This window comes from Temnothorax curvispinosus, unplaced genomic scaffold (assembly GCF_003070985.1).
Source record: "Temnothorax curvispinosus isolate PA1 unplaced genomic scaffold, ASM307098v1 QBEX01004550.1, whole genome shotgun sequence".
Taxonomy (NCBI): Eukaryota; Metazoa; Arthropoda; class Insecta; order Hymenoptera; family Formicidae; genus Temnothorax; species Temnothorax curvispinosus.
The window spans coordinates 210,833-225,821 of record NW_020214330.1 but is presented as its reverse complement, the minus strand read 5'-3'; the positions used below and the strand labels follow the sequence as shown (position 1 = coordinate 225,821).

Genomic DNA, 14,989 nt, shown 5'->3' with positions numbered 1-14,989 from the left:
CTGATGAGCGATAAAGACAGAATGATGCAATAGCGCTAATAGCGCGCTCCTCGAATGCAGCCTATATGTATGTACACATATGTGACGTAAACTATAGATTTTAGTTACCCAGAGCAGCCCAGAGTGAATTTTGGAACGCAGCCTATGGGAACATTTGTGTGCAATGTGCATATGTATGTATATATGTATATACATATATCGTTGCTTTGCTACTGTGTTAGGCTGTAGCAGTTGGTATAGTTCTTCCTATAAGCCCCACTTTCCACTACACGTGCAATTTTATCTCTTACACGTGTGTGTACGTGTGTGTGTGTGTCTCTTTCTCTCTCTCTCCCGGGCGGTCACGAGAACGTCGAGAACGGACGTGAGGTTTGGCGCCAACATAACCTCGATCTGCGAACCGCAAGAACGGTTTTTAAATGCGACTTTCACCGATGATATTTCGGTAGCTCGCCTGAGAAATGAAGGAGCTAGAGGAAGCCAATTGCGAGGTAACGATTCACATAAAATATTCCAATTATCGATATAACCTATCGCGATAGTTTCCAACCATCATTTTTATATTTTCGGCACTTTGAGCCAAATTGTGCCGAAAATATAAAAATACATCTTATCAAAATATAATAATGAATTAGATGAATGGGGAAGGGTTTATCGCTTTTATTTGTGCCCTCGTGCAGATTCGCAGGATCGTGAAACTTCAATTTCCTGTATCAAACTGGTTGAGGAACTTGGAGTACGGTCAGTCTACGAACCTCCAAGAGCACGACGTTGACGATTGCCGTGGAGGATTTCTGCATAATGCAACATACGCGTGGCTAAGTTACGGTTGCCACTTGACAGTCTTCAATGCGAAAACAGGAGAAAGCGTTAGCAGTTGGACATTTCGTGGGGTTGTAACATCCGTTTCTCAATTTCCTGCGCAATCTGGAGAATTTCCATTGCTGCTGATTGGAATAGATAATTGTGCGACCAAACTGAAAGATTCCTCTGGTTTGTTATGTATATTCGACTGTACTACGTCTCGTGTCTTGAGAGCTATTCGAGTAAGTATTTGTCGGGGGTTCTCTAAATTCTAAACTGTACTCATTTTGAATCGCTATTAAGGCTATTATGGGATATGTAAGGGTTTTTGTACTTTGCATTATATGTATACGTACACACATACGTTTTATAGATGCCGTGCGGGATAGAACAAGTATGCGTTGTAGCGGGTGGTGCAGAATGGGAGGAATTCAATGATAAGAGACCCGATAATGTGCTAAGTGAAATGGACGGAATGGCCTGTGTAGCTTTGCGTAATCTTCATCATATCATGATTGATCTCCGGAGGACCGTATGGGATACGCATGATTCGTCGGTTGTTATGGACGAAACGTCGCCAGCAGAGATAGACTTTTCACCGATGAAACAAATTATCGGTAGACGTCAGTCCATTCGAGAAAAGCATGCAGCTTATAATTTGCTCAACAACCGTAAGTTGCTACATACAAGTACAAATAAATTATTGTCAAATATTAGGTTGGCCAAAATATAAGTTCGTGCGGTTTTTTACTTAAAAATTTTACTTATAAAAAACCGCACGGACTTATTGGCCAATCTAATACTTATCCAAGTATCAGTCATTTGTTTCAAAAAGTCTATCGATACTATTAAAGGATGTTAAGGATATAGAAGATGCACTTCTAGTTAAGGATGTTAAGGATAGGAGAGATGCACTTGTGTGTGTGTGTGTGTGTGTTTGTGTGCGTGCGTGTATTTCTGTGTGACGCACAAATCTTTAATTAATATTTGCAAATTCAATATATTTTTAGGTATAGAAAAGCATATTGGCTTCAACAGAGAAGATTTCGAATCGTCTCCTTTGCTTGGCGAGAGTTTGACCACCGCGATCATTAGTTCCACAAAGATTGGCTGTTTAATCTCCGGCTGTTTGGGCAGAGTAATAATTTGGCAGAACGATGGTTCCATCGGATGGATCAGTACACCCATCGATGAGAACATGACGATCACGCATTTGGCTTTGTTGGAACCCACGGACGACCCTAGACCTTTTTATTACTTATGGGTAGTGTTTCAGGACGACATGTCAAAAGCACCGCCGATATTGCGAATGTACGCCATGCAATTTGAAAGGAAATACTGTGACAGAGAGATAAACTTGTACTTCAGTCTAGAAGATGATCCCAGCTTGAAGTTTGAATCGGAGCTGAACGAAGGAGACAAGGTCGTCGGTTTGTGTAGCGTTGAGAGAGAGTCCAATCCGGAGCAGACTGAATCGGTCACTAGAAGAGGCGAGGATAATCTACTGCTCATCGCCACTAACGACATAGTATATCTGTTCGATCTGAATCAATGGTACAAAGAGCAAATGCCGCACACCATCAGCGAGTGTCAGAATCCAAACAGCATATTGGCAACGTATCGTACACGAACGGACGCGAAAGGTGAGGGAGACGGTCATGTTATAGGTTTCACATATATCCCGCAAAGTTTACAAGAGTTCTCCAGCAATGGCCCGAGCTCGCCCGAGGAACTCTTCTACCCCAACTCCTTATCACTCGAATGGGTGGAGTTGAACTCGACGAAACTGACGTTCTGGATGACACGTGGCATTCAGACCGACTTGCTACGTGAGATATCTACGGCGGGTCCAGTCGTCTTGATACAACCGTTTGAAACGTTTCACAGATGTCTTTCGGTCGGCCTGGTGCCGTTCAATTCGGAATTCTCGTTTGCTAGCGATCAGAATGCGCAACGAGAGATGTTGCTGTCGCTCTGTTTGGAACAGCGGTGGTCCACTTTTCTGATAAAATGCGCCATGGAGTGGTCGGACGGTAGTGCTTCTTACTTATATCCCACTTTCCTCAAGTGGGCCGTCCAGCGAGCTTCTACGATAAAAATTCTCGCGGATCGGCTCTGCATTCCTCTATTTGATCAGTCAGGCATTAGCATCGGCGAAACTGACGTGAAAACCTTGCGGTTTTGCTCGCAGCAATTGGAATGTTTGTCCAATGTAGTGGGCAAATTGCCGTCCGCGGCGGTAGACTTGATGAAGCAACAAAGGACGTTGAGACGCGTATCTACGTATTTCCAAGTACTCCTTTGGTTCTACGACGTGGGACTGTTGCCCGAGACGCATGATTTGGAGGAGGAGAAGAATGAGGAGAAAGCGGCGGTGGCAACAGAGGCAGAGGCAGAGGCGGAGGCGCAGGCCGAGGAAGAAGAAAAACAAGAAGAAGAAGAGGAGAAGGTTGCGCTGTCTATCTCCCTAGCGCTAAGAGTGCCTTACCCCTACGAGAAGCTTTCGATGCTTTATAAAGAGAAACGAGCACAATTTTTGAACAACAGTGACAGCGATAGCAAAAACGAGCAAGACTTGTTTATTGACGAGCTGATAACGCGCGAGTGTTCCATATTGAAAGCACAGTGGGAAAGAGAAGGTGGCATCGTCACGCGTGGCTGCTATCCACCGCCATCGTTGCAATCTTTACTACGATCTTATTTAACCGATTGTCATCAGACGGAAGCAAAGGAGATCAGTTGCAGACATCAGATCACAATTTATCTCCTGATGGACCTGGCTATGCTGCTGCAGCGGCTGTATCCCGCGGTGAAACAACTGATCAAATATCCGTCCGCGTTCATGATGAGCCCCAGCCTCATCAAGCTCACTCAGGCATTCTGGTTGCTCGATCACGAAAATTATCAGGAATTCCTCGACACAATGACTGGCCAGTTAGTCTGCGACTCCGATATCAAGGATTGGCACCACCGGCTAATATTGCGCACCTTGGTGCGTAATAATCAACACAAACTGGCGCTAGTATATCTTCGCGTGAGGAAACCTCCCCTGTCCTCCATCGAAGAGCAAGGTATGGCCATGAGTCTCTCGGTGGAGCACGGTCTGCTACAGTCCGCTTTCCACTGTCGGCCACCCTGCCACTACGAACAACTGCTAACTAGCTTCTTCCGAGCGTGCAGGAGATACAATAAGCTCGATGAAATTCTGCATTTAGTGCTGGACTCGGAGGAAGAGGAGGTGTTGGTCAAGTTTCTCGAAGAGAACAAGATGGAAGATTTGCGTTTGTTGTACTATTTACAACGATGCCGTTACACAGAAGTAATTGACGGAAGTTATCCGATTCGGCAGTACCAGTCGAACCTGGTCAAAGACGTGCAGTCGACTACGAGCAGTATTCTCGGCGCGTACGAAATGACCTTGCCCGATGTCGCGAAACAATTCTCCATGCGTGCGGCCATGACAAATTCGGACGCGGATCTGAAGGCGCGCTATTCCAGACCGATGTCACATCGCAAGAGCCACGACAGGTCGCGGAGTATATATGAAACGGCCATTACGAAGGCCAGAGAGACCTATGTACGAGGAGAGAAGTGTCAGATCCCGTTTGTCAGTGCGCCCTGCACGTCCTTAAGACTCAACAATTACGGCGTAAACATGAACTGTGTGTTGTTCCCGACGCTGTTGCGTAAAAGTCGCGGCAAACGCACGGTTGATCAGATTTACAAGGAGGACGAAGAGGACGACATGTCGGAAGGCATAAAACGCCGGAAACTATCGGACGGGAAAGTCTCACCGAGTAAACGAGTTTCGAGAGAATCGGGAGTTTTAGGATTTCAGGAGACTTTCGAGACGCCTCTGGTAAAGCGCAAGCCTAATATTTCCACGAGCAAGGATCGCGTTCCAGAGACACCGCAATCGATTTTGAAGATTAGACAACTCGTAAGAAGCTCGACGTCTCCTACCGCGACGTTCCAAGCAAAGGAGGCCACCGATAGATTGTCCGAGAGGGAGAGGAAAGTCAATAGACAGATACGATTTAACATCAATCAGTCCAAGAAAGCTTTAGTGTATGAGGAAGAGGAAGAGAAGGAGAAGGAGGCAAGAGGACAAGGGGAGGAAGAGGAACAGGACGAAAGTGAGACTGATGTTTCCCTCGAAGCAAGTTGGAAAGAAGCGAGTAACGATGCGCTCTTCAGTCCAAACGCGAATAAGTCAGCGTATTGCGAAAGCGCAGTTTTGAGTGACGGTAGCAGTACCTCCGGTAAGATTTCGTGCTACGCCCGTCCGCGACCCAGCCTCAGAACAAGTGCCTTAAACTCGTCCGTACAAGTGCCACAGGAATTTTGCGCCAAGAAAGCGAGTGGCTCGTTCGCAAACTTGTCCGCAGCGATCTCGTCGACCGAAGAGATGACGAAGCAGCCGTTTGTCTCAGGTACACCGAGGAGAGGTAGCTCGTTATTGTCGGCCTCCGTCTACTCGACCACTGTACTGTCCTCCGATAGCAGCGTCGACATTAGCTGCCCAAGGAGATCGAGACGCATCAGTCCGTCGCAATGGAGATCGCCTACGGAAAGAGATGGCAGAGATAAATTTGCCATTTCGTCTACTCCACTAACGAAGATTATAATTTCTCAAACATCCATTAGTGACAAGCGAGCGATGGAAGTGGACGACGTGAATAACGCGTACGAGGTAGAGGAAGATTTTAACGTTCTAAGCGAATCCAACAGACCCGAGTACGTCGAACGATCTGGTTGCGGTGGGAGCGATCTCGCTCCAGGAGTGGAACAAAGAGATGCTTTAGACAAGGTCGTAGAGAGCAAGATGCGACAGAGCCGATTCAATAATGGAAGAATCGCGAGGGAAGATAGTCCGAGTTTACGAGAAAAAAATTACGAGATGCCCGCACTCGACGAATTTGAGAAGGTCGCGGAATCGAGTCCGATCTTTTCGGATGAGTCTGACGAGGAGGAGCTACTTGGATTTCCAAACGATGAGGAGCGAGACAATGACGAGCACGAGGAGACGTTCGAGAGTCTAGCCACGATTCTGGAAGACGCGCAGATGCATTTGGACAGCCAAGTTTCTGCTTCTTGTTCGTTTCACGAGACTTGGAATCCAGAATACGAGGCCGAAGCAACGTGCAGCGTGACGAAACCTAACGGCTTGCAGGAGTTGCAAGAATCGGTGCGGGTGATGGGTGATGTTGATTTGACCGACGACGATTCTGCGAATAGCAGAGCTGTGACCCCGGTAGTACTCGATGATGAAGCGGATAATAGCAGCAAAGGGGAGACGCATTCGATGCCGATTGTTCATTCGGAGCGTACATTGTACGACATGTCGAATATTACAGACGACGAGTCCGATTCTAGTAGTTCTGGAGAAACTCAAGAACCAAAAGCGGAAAACGGTAGATATTCCAATTCACAAAAACCCCATGTGATGCGGAATAAAGTCCAAGTGGAGAAGAACTGTGAATCCGATGAGAAGAACCGGAAGGCAGATAGGAGAGAAAGCGTTCCGAAGAGAGACCTCGCCGAGACTTTACCGGGGCCCGACGTCGCGGTCCATGACGAGTCCAACAAAATTTTTTCGAGCTATGTAAAACTATGTAAAGTAGACAGCGGTAGGATCGAGGTATCGGCCGAGGGGACGGTCGAGGAGAGAAAGCTGTCGGGTCGAGAAACTCAAAGTTTCTCAAAGAAAAGTGAGAGGAATGAAATTCAAGAGACGGCAGACATTTCCGAATCCGTGCGTATGACTAGATCCCGTAGAGCAGGTTCGACAGCAAAAGATACGTTGGATACCTCATCGGCGCGGCAAGTACAGTCGGAGAAAGTCACCCGCTCACGTCTACGAAGAGCGAGTTCAATGACTAAGGACTCTCCATCGCGAAATACCTTGGAGATATCTTCGCTTCGATTACAAAGCGCGGATGCTGGGAAACTTGCGCGATCGCGAGAACCGATTCATGAGACGACTCTGGCCACGCTAAGATTGCCAACGGATCGTTCGTTGCAGGAAGTGGACTTGGAAAAATTGTCGCGTTCGAGGAGAGCGAGTTCGGCGGCGAAAGAGACGAGGGTAAGCTCTCCATTGGGAAAATTGCGTGGCCGAAGAGCGAGCTCTCTCGCGAAGGACGTGCTAATGAGCTCGGTGACGATGGACGAGAGTGTTGAGCCGCGAGGTTCAGAAAACGTTGACGCGCCGGACGCGCGACCGTCCGCGTCAGCGAGAAGAGGTCGCAGATGTACGTCCGTGACGATGGAAATGCCGCGGCCAGCCGAGACGAAAAACAGCGACTCCGAGAGCGTCAAGGACGAGCAGCTACCTGTGAGGAGAAGCACGAGATTCGCTTCTTTCACGAAGAAAGAATTACCGGCGGACGCCCCAGTAGGAGCGGCTGATTTGACTGAGAGGACGCTCACGAGCGACGACGAAGAAGGCGAGAACGCGAACAAGAGGTCTTTGCGGCGTGTGAGAAAGTTTTCGGTGTCGTCCGATACCGATGCCGCAACGACCAACAGGTCATTGAGGTCGTCCACGAGAGATTGGGATGAGGATCAGCGTTCGAAGGAGCCGAGCGCTGTTAAAGTTATCGCTAACCGTAAACGCGGCAGTTCGGTACCTAAGGAGATGACGGCGCAGCCCGTAGGCTCGCGGCGACGTAGGTCCGGTAGTGTCATGAAAGAAACCATCCTGGAGGTCGCCGAGCCTCTGGGGGAGAGGGAGGAGTCGGAGAGACGACCGGGACCCGACGAGACCGGGACGTCCGCCGCTAGGAATGTCGAGAAGATTGTCGGTAGATTAACGACAACCACGCGCGCTCGAAGCGCGTCGGTACTGTCCGTACCGGAGGAATTGGAGGAGATCTTGAGTCCGCCGTTGAGGGAGACGAGATCCACCAGGAAGAAGGCTGTGCAAAGTAACGCCAGAGAAAGAAGAGCGTCCAGCGCCGATGTGACACGCACGGAGATGAAGAGGAGGGTCAGAAATGTTGATGCGACAAGTCGCGCGGTGGTGTCGCCGATAGCGGAAGAGTTTGCGGAAATGAGTGAGGATATGGCAAATCTCGAAAGAGACGAGAAGGATGGTGTCGCGGATAGCGAAGCCGCCCAGAGTGCTCCTACGCCCAAGAAAAGGGCGGCGTCAGTCACGACGAAGGAGACAAAGGAGACGAAGAAGGAAGGAACGGTGAAGCCGAGACGAGGACGAGGTAGACCGCGCAAGACCAGCGTGAATCAAGAATCCAGTAATCTATTTTCCTTTTCGCTACCGGAGAAGACGGACGACGTGCCATTGGATGAGAAAGGTGAGAAACGGATTTGAGAGAATAGACCCGCTCTCGCCAAGTGAATGGTCTTACGCCGCGCCGCAGGAAACGCTCTACAAATATCGTAACAAACGGAATTTTTTATCGACATCGAATCTCTTATCGCTTGAGAGTTGCTTTCAGAAATTACATTGTAAATTATCTTTTGAATTCTCTCTCCTTTCCGTAATAGATTTCTGTTTTTAGTCAACTCTTTGCACACAATGTACATACAACTGAATAGGACTTGTCGATCGATTAGTATAATACGATGGGACGTAACTCCATTCGCTTGTCGAATAGCAGGTATTCAAATATCGAACACGGTTTGATGAAATCGTGGTCTTCAATTTACAGACATTGGGGAAGTCCCGAATTATGTGTTCTCACCGCCCCAAACCAGATCTAAAAACATTTCTTCAAACCAACATCGTAGGTTGTAATTCATTAATTGATTTGACACAATCGCTCTTCTCTCATCGCTGTGTTCTCTCCATAAGCTTTAATCATTTTTATTTCATCTCTACTAGAGAGAGAAAGAGAGAGAGAGAGGGAGAGAGAGAAAGAGAGAGAGAGAAAGATATACAAGTTGGCTTATACTCTATGTTTTTTCCACAGAAAAATAAGCTCCTTCATACCGAGTTCTCATCAAGGAAAACAACGGCTCACTATCCAGAAACCTCATGGCATCGTCGAATCCGGCCGTTACGGACGTTTAGTCATAAATACCTTTGGATCACGATTTCGGAAAAGATTCGTTGTATCTAAAAGATCCAAAAGCAGAACAGATTAAAACTGGAAACTTCCCGGGAGTTCTGGCGTATCTATCGCCCACATTTTGGATTTGTCAACCTTTCAATACGCCTGTAAATTGATTTCACATATTTCTTTTTGTAGCCGCAACATTTTTCTATTACGCGTGCTTCTATCAATTAAAACGGTACGGCTCATCACCCTTTGCAAAGCATTAGTTTTTGACACTTATACTAGGCGCGAATTCAAAGAAATATTAGGAAACGTCACATACGTAAAAGTTATTGACCAGTTACAGCGTCTATATTCTATTCTGGTAAAAATATAGTACAAAGTATTGAGTTTTTTTCTTTTTCTAATTAGAATATATTTTAAGACTTTGTCACGTGGTGGGAAATAATCGACAGAGATATCTGGAATATAAGCTAATATGATGTTGAGATTATCTAGAAGAGGTACTTTCTTTTCTTTTTTTTTTCTTTTTTTTCGATAACACGTAGGAGATTCTCTTGAATAATCTGTAAAGTTTTAAAGATTGTTTTTATCAAAGATTTGTAAACCTGCATAATTGAATCAAATTACATTATATATGTTTTTGTTGCATAGAAAAGATTATTGGGTTTCACCCAATCTCAGATGTATCGTGTTATTTCTACATCGATGCACAAGTTGACAAGTGTACAGAGATATGGCTACGAATGTCACGTAAAAAATGTATTCTAATGATAAACTATCATTGAAAAATGTGCTATATCAAATACTTTTGGCACATATACACCCGCGTGCGCGCGCACTCTCTGACCATTACAATAGTATTCATTCCGTTTACACGTACATTTTTTTAAGATATCTACTGTCAGTAGTCACTTTTTTTACGTTAAGATTTCTTCTGGATTTTCATTTTGTAGCACAAGAAACTTTGCTACAAACACTTTACATATAATATAGCACATCCCTCTACAATATTTTCGACAAGAAGGCAATGTATCATATCTTTGTAAATAATTTATTAACATACTCATGTATAGTTGTATTGATACAATAAATGTAAAAGGTAATATATGATAGTATTAAACGAGAGAAAACTCCACTCACCACAAATAACGCATAATTGTTACAAAAGGAATTCATATATTCTAATGGAATATCGCTTGGAAAAACTATCAATAGAGATTCTTATTCTTTTGAACACAGTCCTTATACAAGTTAGTAAATAATACATTGTACATACAATAAATCCATGTACATCCTTTATATAATGACGGAGAATTAATAATAAATAAATTCTAAGCGCTTCATAGATGTGTTATTTTAAAATTGCAAGTAATTAAAGAGATGTTTTTCCTTTTCTTTTCTTTCTGGAAGGAAAATGTAACGACCGTACCCTTCGTAACACAATTCTGCATTCTAATACTTCTCTTCGATATATTACAATTGACAATATACCTAAACATTTTAGAAACTTGCTCATATGTTTCATAGTTTAGAAAACATTGCAGTACGTAAAATGCCCGTATCACTAGCGATTGACGATTGCGTTTACGTTTGCGTTTACGTATTTTGACCAATCAGAACGGAAATCGCGAATCGCACGCGCCAGCAGCTACTTTCTGATTGAAGAAAAGTAAACGTAAACGTAGACGCAATTGCCAATCGCTAGTGTGACACGGGCATAAGACTCGTTCGACCTAGATCTTTACACATACGTAATGCGTACATATGTGTTCACATTTTCTTTATCAACTTTATTAACGTTTTTCTAAAGGGCAACATTAAAGTGTTATCTTTGGCAGTGTTGTCATTTTTTACGTTCTACCTTACTAACTACAAAAGAATTTTAAGTAGGCGCGATTTATTATCAAATTAAGCACGCATGCTATAAAGAACCCTTGTAGCAGTGATAAATATGTGTAGCGGATACATATGATTATATTTTATGCCCGTATTACACTAGCGATTGGCGATTGCGTCTACGTTTGCGTTTACGTCTCTTGACCACTCAGAAACTAGCTGCTGGCGCGTGCGATTCGCGATTTCCGTTCTGATTGGTCAAAAGACGTAGACGCAAACGTAAACGCAATCGCCAATCGCTAGTGTGATACGGGCATTAGAAGAGCAAGTTTGAACGTATCGAAAACACGAGAGATTCTTTTAAACGTAATCACTTAACTAAACAATAAAGAATGCGTTGGAAAAAAGTTTTTACAATTTTTCAATCTTTCATAATCTGCTCATGCGTTTCAATTACACACTGTACCATCTGACCCATCTATGGGCAAATTATGAAATTTTATGATGAACTCTTGCAGTGTATAAGTATTTGTACACCGTCATTGCTTACTCGTTACATATAAATGCATCAAGTTGAAAAATATATGTTACAAATCGTTCTCTTATTGTCTAAGATATCTTTTTGCTTTTATTCTATGCTAAAAATGTCGAAAATTTGAACACTGAGAAGCGTGTTAACATTAAAAATAATATTTATTCCCCCCCCCCCAGTGCTACCAAGAAATGTAACAAGAAAATCGAGGACGGTACAATCTATCCCTTCGGATATCAGCAATTGTAATCTCGTGTGTATATATATATGTATATAATGTATATATGTATATGAGTAATTCATTAATTTTTGAAGTTAAGGCTCTTAAATTCCTTTAAATGCCCTTAAAAGGCACATTATACTTTGTGCAATGTATGGCAGTACATTGGTTTACATCATCACGTAATATGGCAATATATTCTATTAATATGAATAATCGTAAAATCTTGAAATTCACACACACGTTTTGCGAAAGTACATGCAAATATATTAAATAAATGTATTATCAATATTGCTCAATACGTAACAAAATTGCATCTCTTTATAGGCCGTTATTCATAGTCAGATCTTATATATAAGATCTGACTATGAATACCGGCTATAGACAGACTTAAGAAATAAATATTTACTAATTTATGCCATCGTTTGATGGTAATGAGAAAAAGTCGAATTTTTAAATAAAAAATACCTCTCTCTCTCCCTCCCCCTCAAAACTTTTACTGATGCTTACATCCGTCTTTAACTCGCCGTTTATGCTTTTCCTCATGCGCGTTAGACGGTGATTGAGCCTGATTTCGTCGTTGGCCTTGAATCGGCATGTAACACGGTACCTCATCCGTCATTAGCTCCTGTGGTGGCGTCGGCAAAACGTAAGTGGGGCTTATCGTGCTGCTCGAGCTGCTCGAGGTACCTCGATGAACATGGTAAGTAGGATCAATAATGGCTGCGACATTTGTCATTTCTCGCATCGTGTCAACGGTGTCTAGCGTCTGGATTTCCTCGGGATCCGAATACTGAGAATAATTGGCAGAATAACGGCCTCGATTCTTGATCGACACAGTCTTCAAGTCCAGCCTGTCTGGTCTTTGAGGTCGTTCCGTGAGATTCTGTTCATCTGCCTGTTGCTGTTGTTGTTGTTGCAGTTGCAGACGCTCCCGCTCTAGCTTCTTCTGCCTTGCCCTCTCTCGCGCTTTACGAGCTTTCGTACGCTCCTTCTCCTGAAGCATTCGCGCCAATTCAGCATCCTGCGCCTCCATCGCCAATTTTTGATCCAACATTAATCGCTCGTCTTCTGGATCGTCGTGATCTTCTTCTTCTTCTTGTTGCAACTTCTTCGCCAGTTCCTGTCGTTAAAAAAAATCCGACTTTTAACATTTACATTTTCACGCTAGCAACGTGTCTCTTTTTTTCTCAAATGAACAAAGATATACGTACGTACGTACGTACGTGCGTATTTTTTGCTTTCAAGGGTTTCATTAACCGCAAAATATCATGGTTACCTCATCCTTTTCTTCTTGCATACGTCTCTCAAACTCTCGCTGCATAGCTTCATCTCCTAATCTCAGTTGTAATCTCATCCTTTCTTGCACGTCGCGCTCTCTCTGTCTCTCCTCTCGCTCCAGAGATAGGGCAATCTGCCTCGCAACAAGCGCGTCTCTTTCTTCCCTTTGCAAAAGAAAAAATAAATAAATAACTAAGTAAATATAAGAAAAGAAAAGAAAAATAAAAGGAAACGATCTTTTAAAAGGCACAATGACATCTCGTACGAAATAATCTCTATCTTTAAACGATACAAATCGTACTAACTGTTGTTGAACGTAAGTTTGATATCTCAGTGCTTCCAATTCCTGTTCGACTCTGGCTCGCGGCAAATCTTCTCTCACCTGTGCATTACGCGTTTTGTTGCCGGTGTAATGTTCCTTGACTACGAATCATAAGAAAAATAAAAAAATTATACGTTAAAATAAGTCTCTTACAGGTAAATAGCATACCGATACCGATAGATACAGATATCTTGTACGCGCAAAACATTCAAATCCTCTTTCGAGCCTCTACAATCTCTACATCTTGGACACGAAACGTTATCCTATTTTTTATCACGTATATACGTTTATGTTTATATCCTTTTCTCCCTTCGATATATACTCTCCTCGTGGCACAAAACTCGTCAGAGTCACCTCAAGTTGCACCACAGAGTTTTAATAAGGTTTAATTTCTTTTCTTTTTTTCCGTGACACGCATAATGTCACGTTTTTCAGATGAATTCCATACGTTCGATCAATAAAGAAAACTCGATCAGTCCTCCAGGGTCCAGAGCCGCCAGAGCGACCGATGGTCAGGCACACACACGCACGCACACACAGTCTTAGGACGACCCTGCCCTGCACGAATCTCCCTTCGACACACATACATCCGCACCAAGGTGGAAAGGTGGAAAATTTACGAAAATTGTTACGTACTTTCTTCATCCTGAAGTCGATAGGCCAGTGCCCCGTCCTCGTGCACCAGCCATTCGCGGCACACTGCAAAATCACACAAATTCACATTACGTTTTGCGTTACGAATGCCAATGTGATGACTAATCGTGAAACGAGTAACGAGATCCGCGTATGCGAACTCGCGCGGGTCTCGTCATTCCGTTATTTACGCTTTCGCTTAGGTTGTCGGGTTCCCACGTTTGAACTTTAATGCTTTGAACTGAAATACTTGTATGGAAACGTGAAAAGAAGAATGAAGTTAAGGAAAGACTGAGCGCGCGCGCGTAAGGGTTATTTAGAATTTAGATAGAGAGTCAACAAGCTTACAGAGAATTTCGTACATCTCACGGATCTCATGAGAGAATCACGAGAGAAGCGGGCATACCACGTGCATGGGAGCGGGCAGTGAAAAACCTTCAAGTTCTCTCACCTTCGTTTACACGACCCGCCTTCGGCAGCGTGTCGGAACTTAGCACAGATTTTGCCATTGCACGTTCTCACGTCGAAACCATTCACGTGGTGGAACAAACAGATCCAGCGGATTGCAGAATACAATCGACGACTCCACTCCGATGACTCGAGACTCGAGATTCGAGCTGTGTTTACAACCACTTTGCGCGAGAGCAGTCGCAACGTTGTTTCTTCTCCATGTTGAAACTACTCCACTACTCCACCACGACCATCCACGACTCGGAAGTCTCGTAACTCGGACCTCGAACCTCGTACTTCGGAGTCGGAGGCGTCGAAGCTCGAAGCTCGAAACGACTGGTCGTCGCCCGTCGCCGTCCGTCGTATGCGTATGAGTGAATGGCGTGAATAGTCGCGTCAGTCGCGTGGCTTATACACACGCACACACACGCGCGCGCGCGCGCGCGCGATATCGCTTGGGTTTCTTGAGAATAATAGGAATGACAGTTCATCGATCTTTTTTCGATTTCGTGTACGATTTCGCACAGTCTTAGCACGGTTTAACGGTATACGGCACAGAAAAGTCCCCTTACAAACAATACAAACAAAGATGTCAAGAAGAAGGAGAAGAAGGAGACGTCGTCGCTAGAGAATGTCAAAAATATTTGATTTCTCTTGTGCAGAATGCAGTACACGTTTCTCCGTAATAACCCAAGTACCGAACTAGATAAAGAGCGGCCGTGGCCGTGACGAGTGATGTCGCGGTCGCGGGTCGCGGAGGAGTAGCGTCCGGGCCGTCGACTTTTCAGAACGGATACTGAAATATCAATTGAAATAGTAGCGAGAGCGAGAGACGCGTAGTAGTGCCAGTAGTGGTGTTACTGGCGATGAATGGATGTCGAGCGTCG

General features: G+C 44.4%; 2 protein-coding genes across 4 annotated transcripts; one reads left to right on the top strand and one right to left on the bottom strand.

Moving 5' to 3' along the window:
* Positions 1-205: 205 nt before the first annotated feature.
* LOC112453662 (protein ELYS) lies at positions 206-9,933 on the top strand. Of its 3 annotated transcripts, none has more exons than XM_025014539.1 (6): positions 206-491; positions 681-1,046; positions 1,178-1,475; positions 1,815-8,120; positions 8,478-8,556; positions 8,739-9,933. In XM_025014539.1, the coding sequence occupies exons 1-6, from the start codon at positions 462-464 to the stop codon at positions 8,911-8,913; spliced, it is 7,254 nt and encodes a 2,417-aa protein (XP_024870307.1). In that variant the 5' UTR covers positions 206-461; the 3' UTR covers positions 8,914-9,933. The 3 variants fall into 3 exon arrangements, with proteins under 3 accessions (XP_024870307.1, XP_024870308.1, XP_024870309.1); XM_025014540.1 differs by having other exon boundaries at positions 8,478-8,552; positions 8,739-8,832; XM_025014541.1 differs by lacking the exon at positions 8,478-8,556 and having other exon boundaries at positions 8,739-8,832.
* Positions 9,866-14,756, bottom strand: LOC112453664 (coiled-coil domain-containing protein 50-like). The gene is made up of 5 exons (XM_025014543.1): positions 14,104-14,756; positions 13,656-13,718; positions 13,003-13,120; positions 12,696-12,861; positions 9,866-12,539 (listed from the first exon to the last, which is right to left on the bottom strand). The coding sequence occupies exons 1-5, from the start codon at positions 14,159-14,161 to the stop codon at positions 11,913-11,915; spliced, it is 1,032 nt and encodes a 343-aa protein (XP_024870311.1). The 5' UTR covers positions 14,162-14,756; the 3' UTR covers positions 9,866-11,912.
* Between the last annotated feature and the right edge of the window lie 233 nt (positions 14,757-14,989).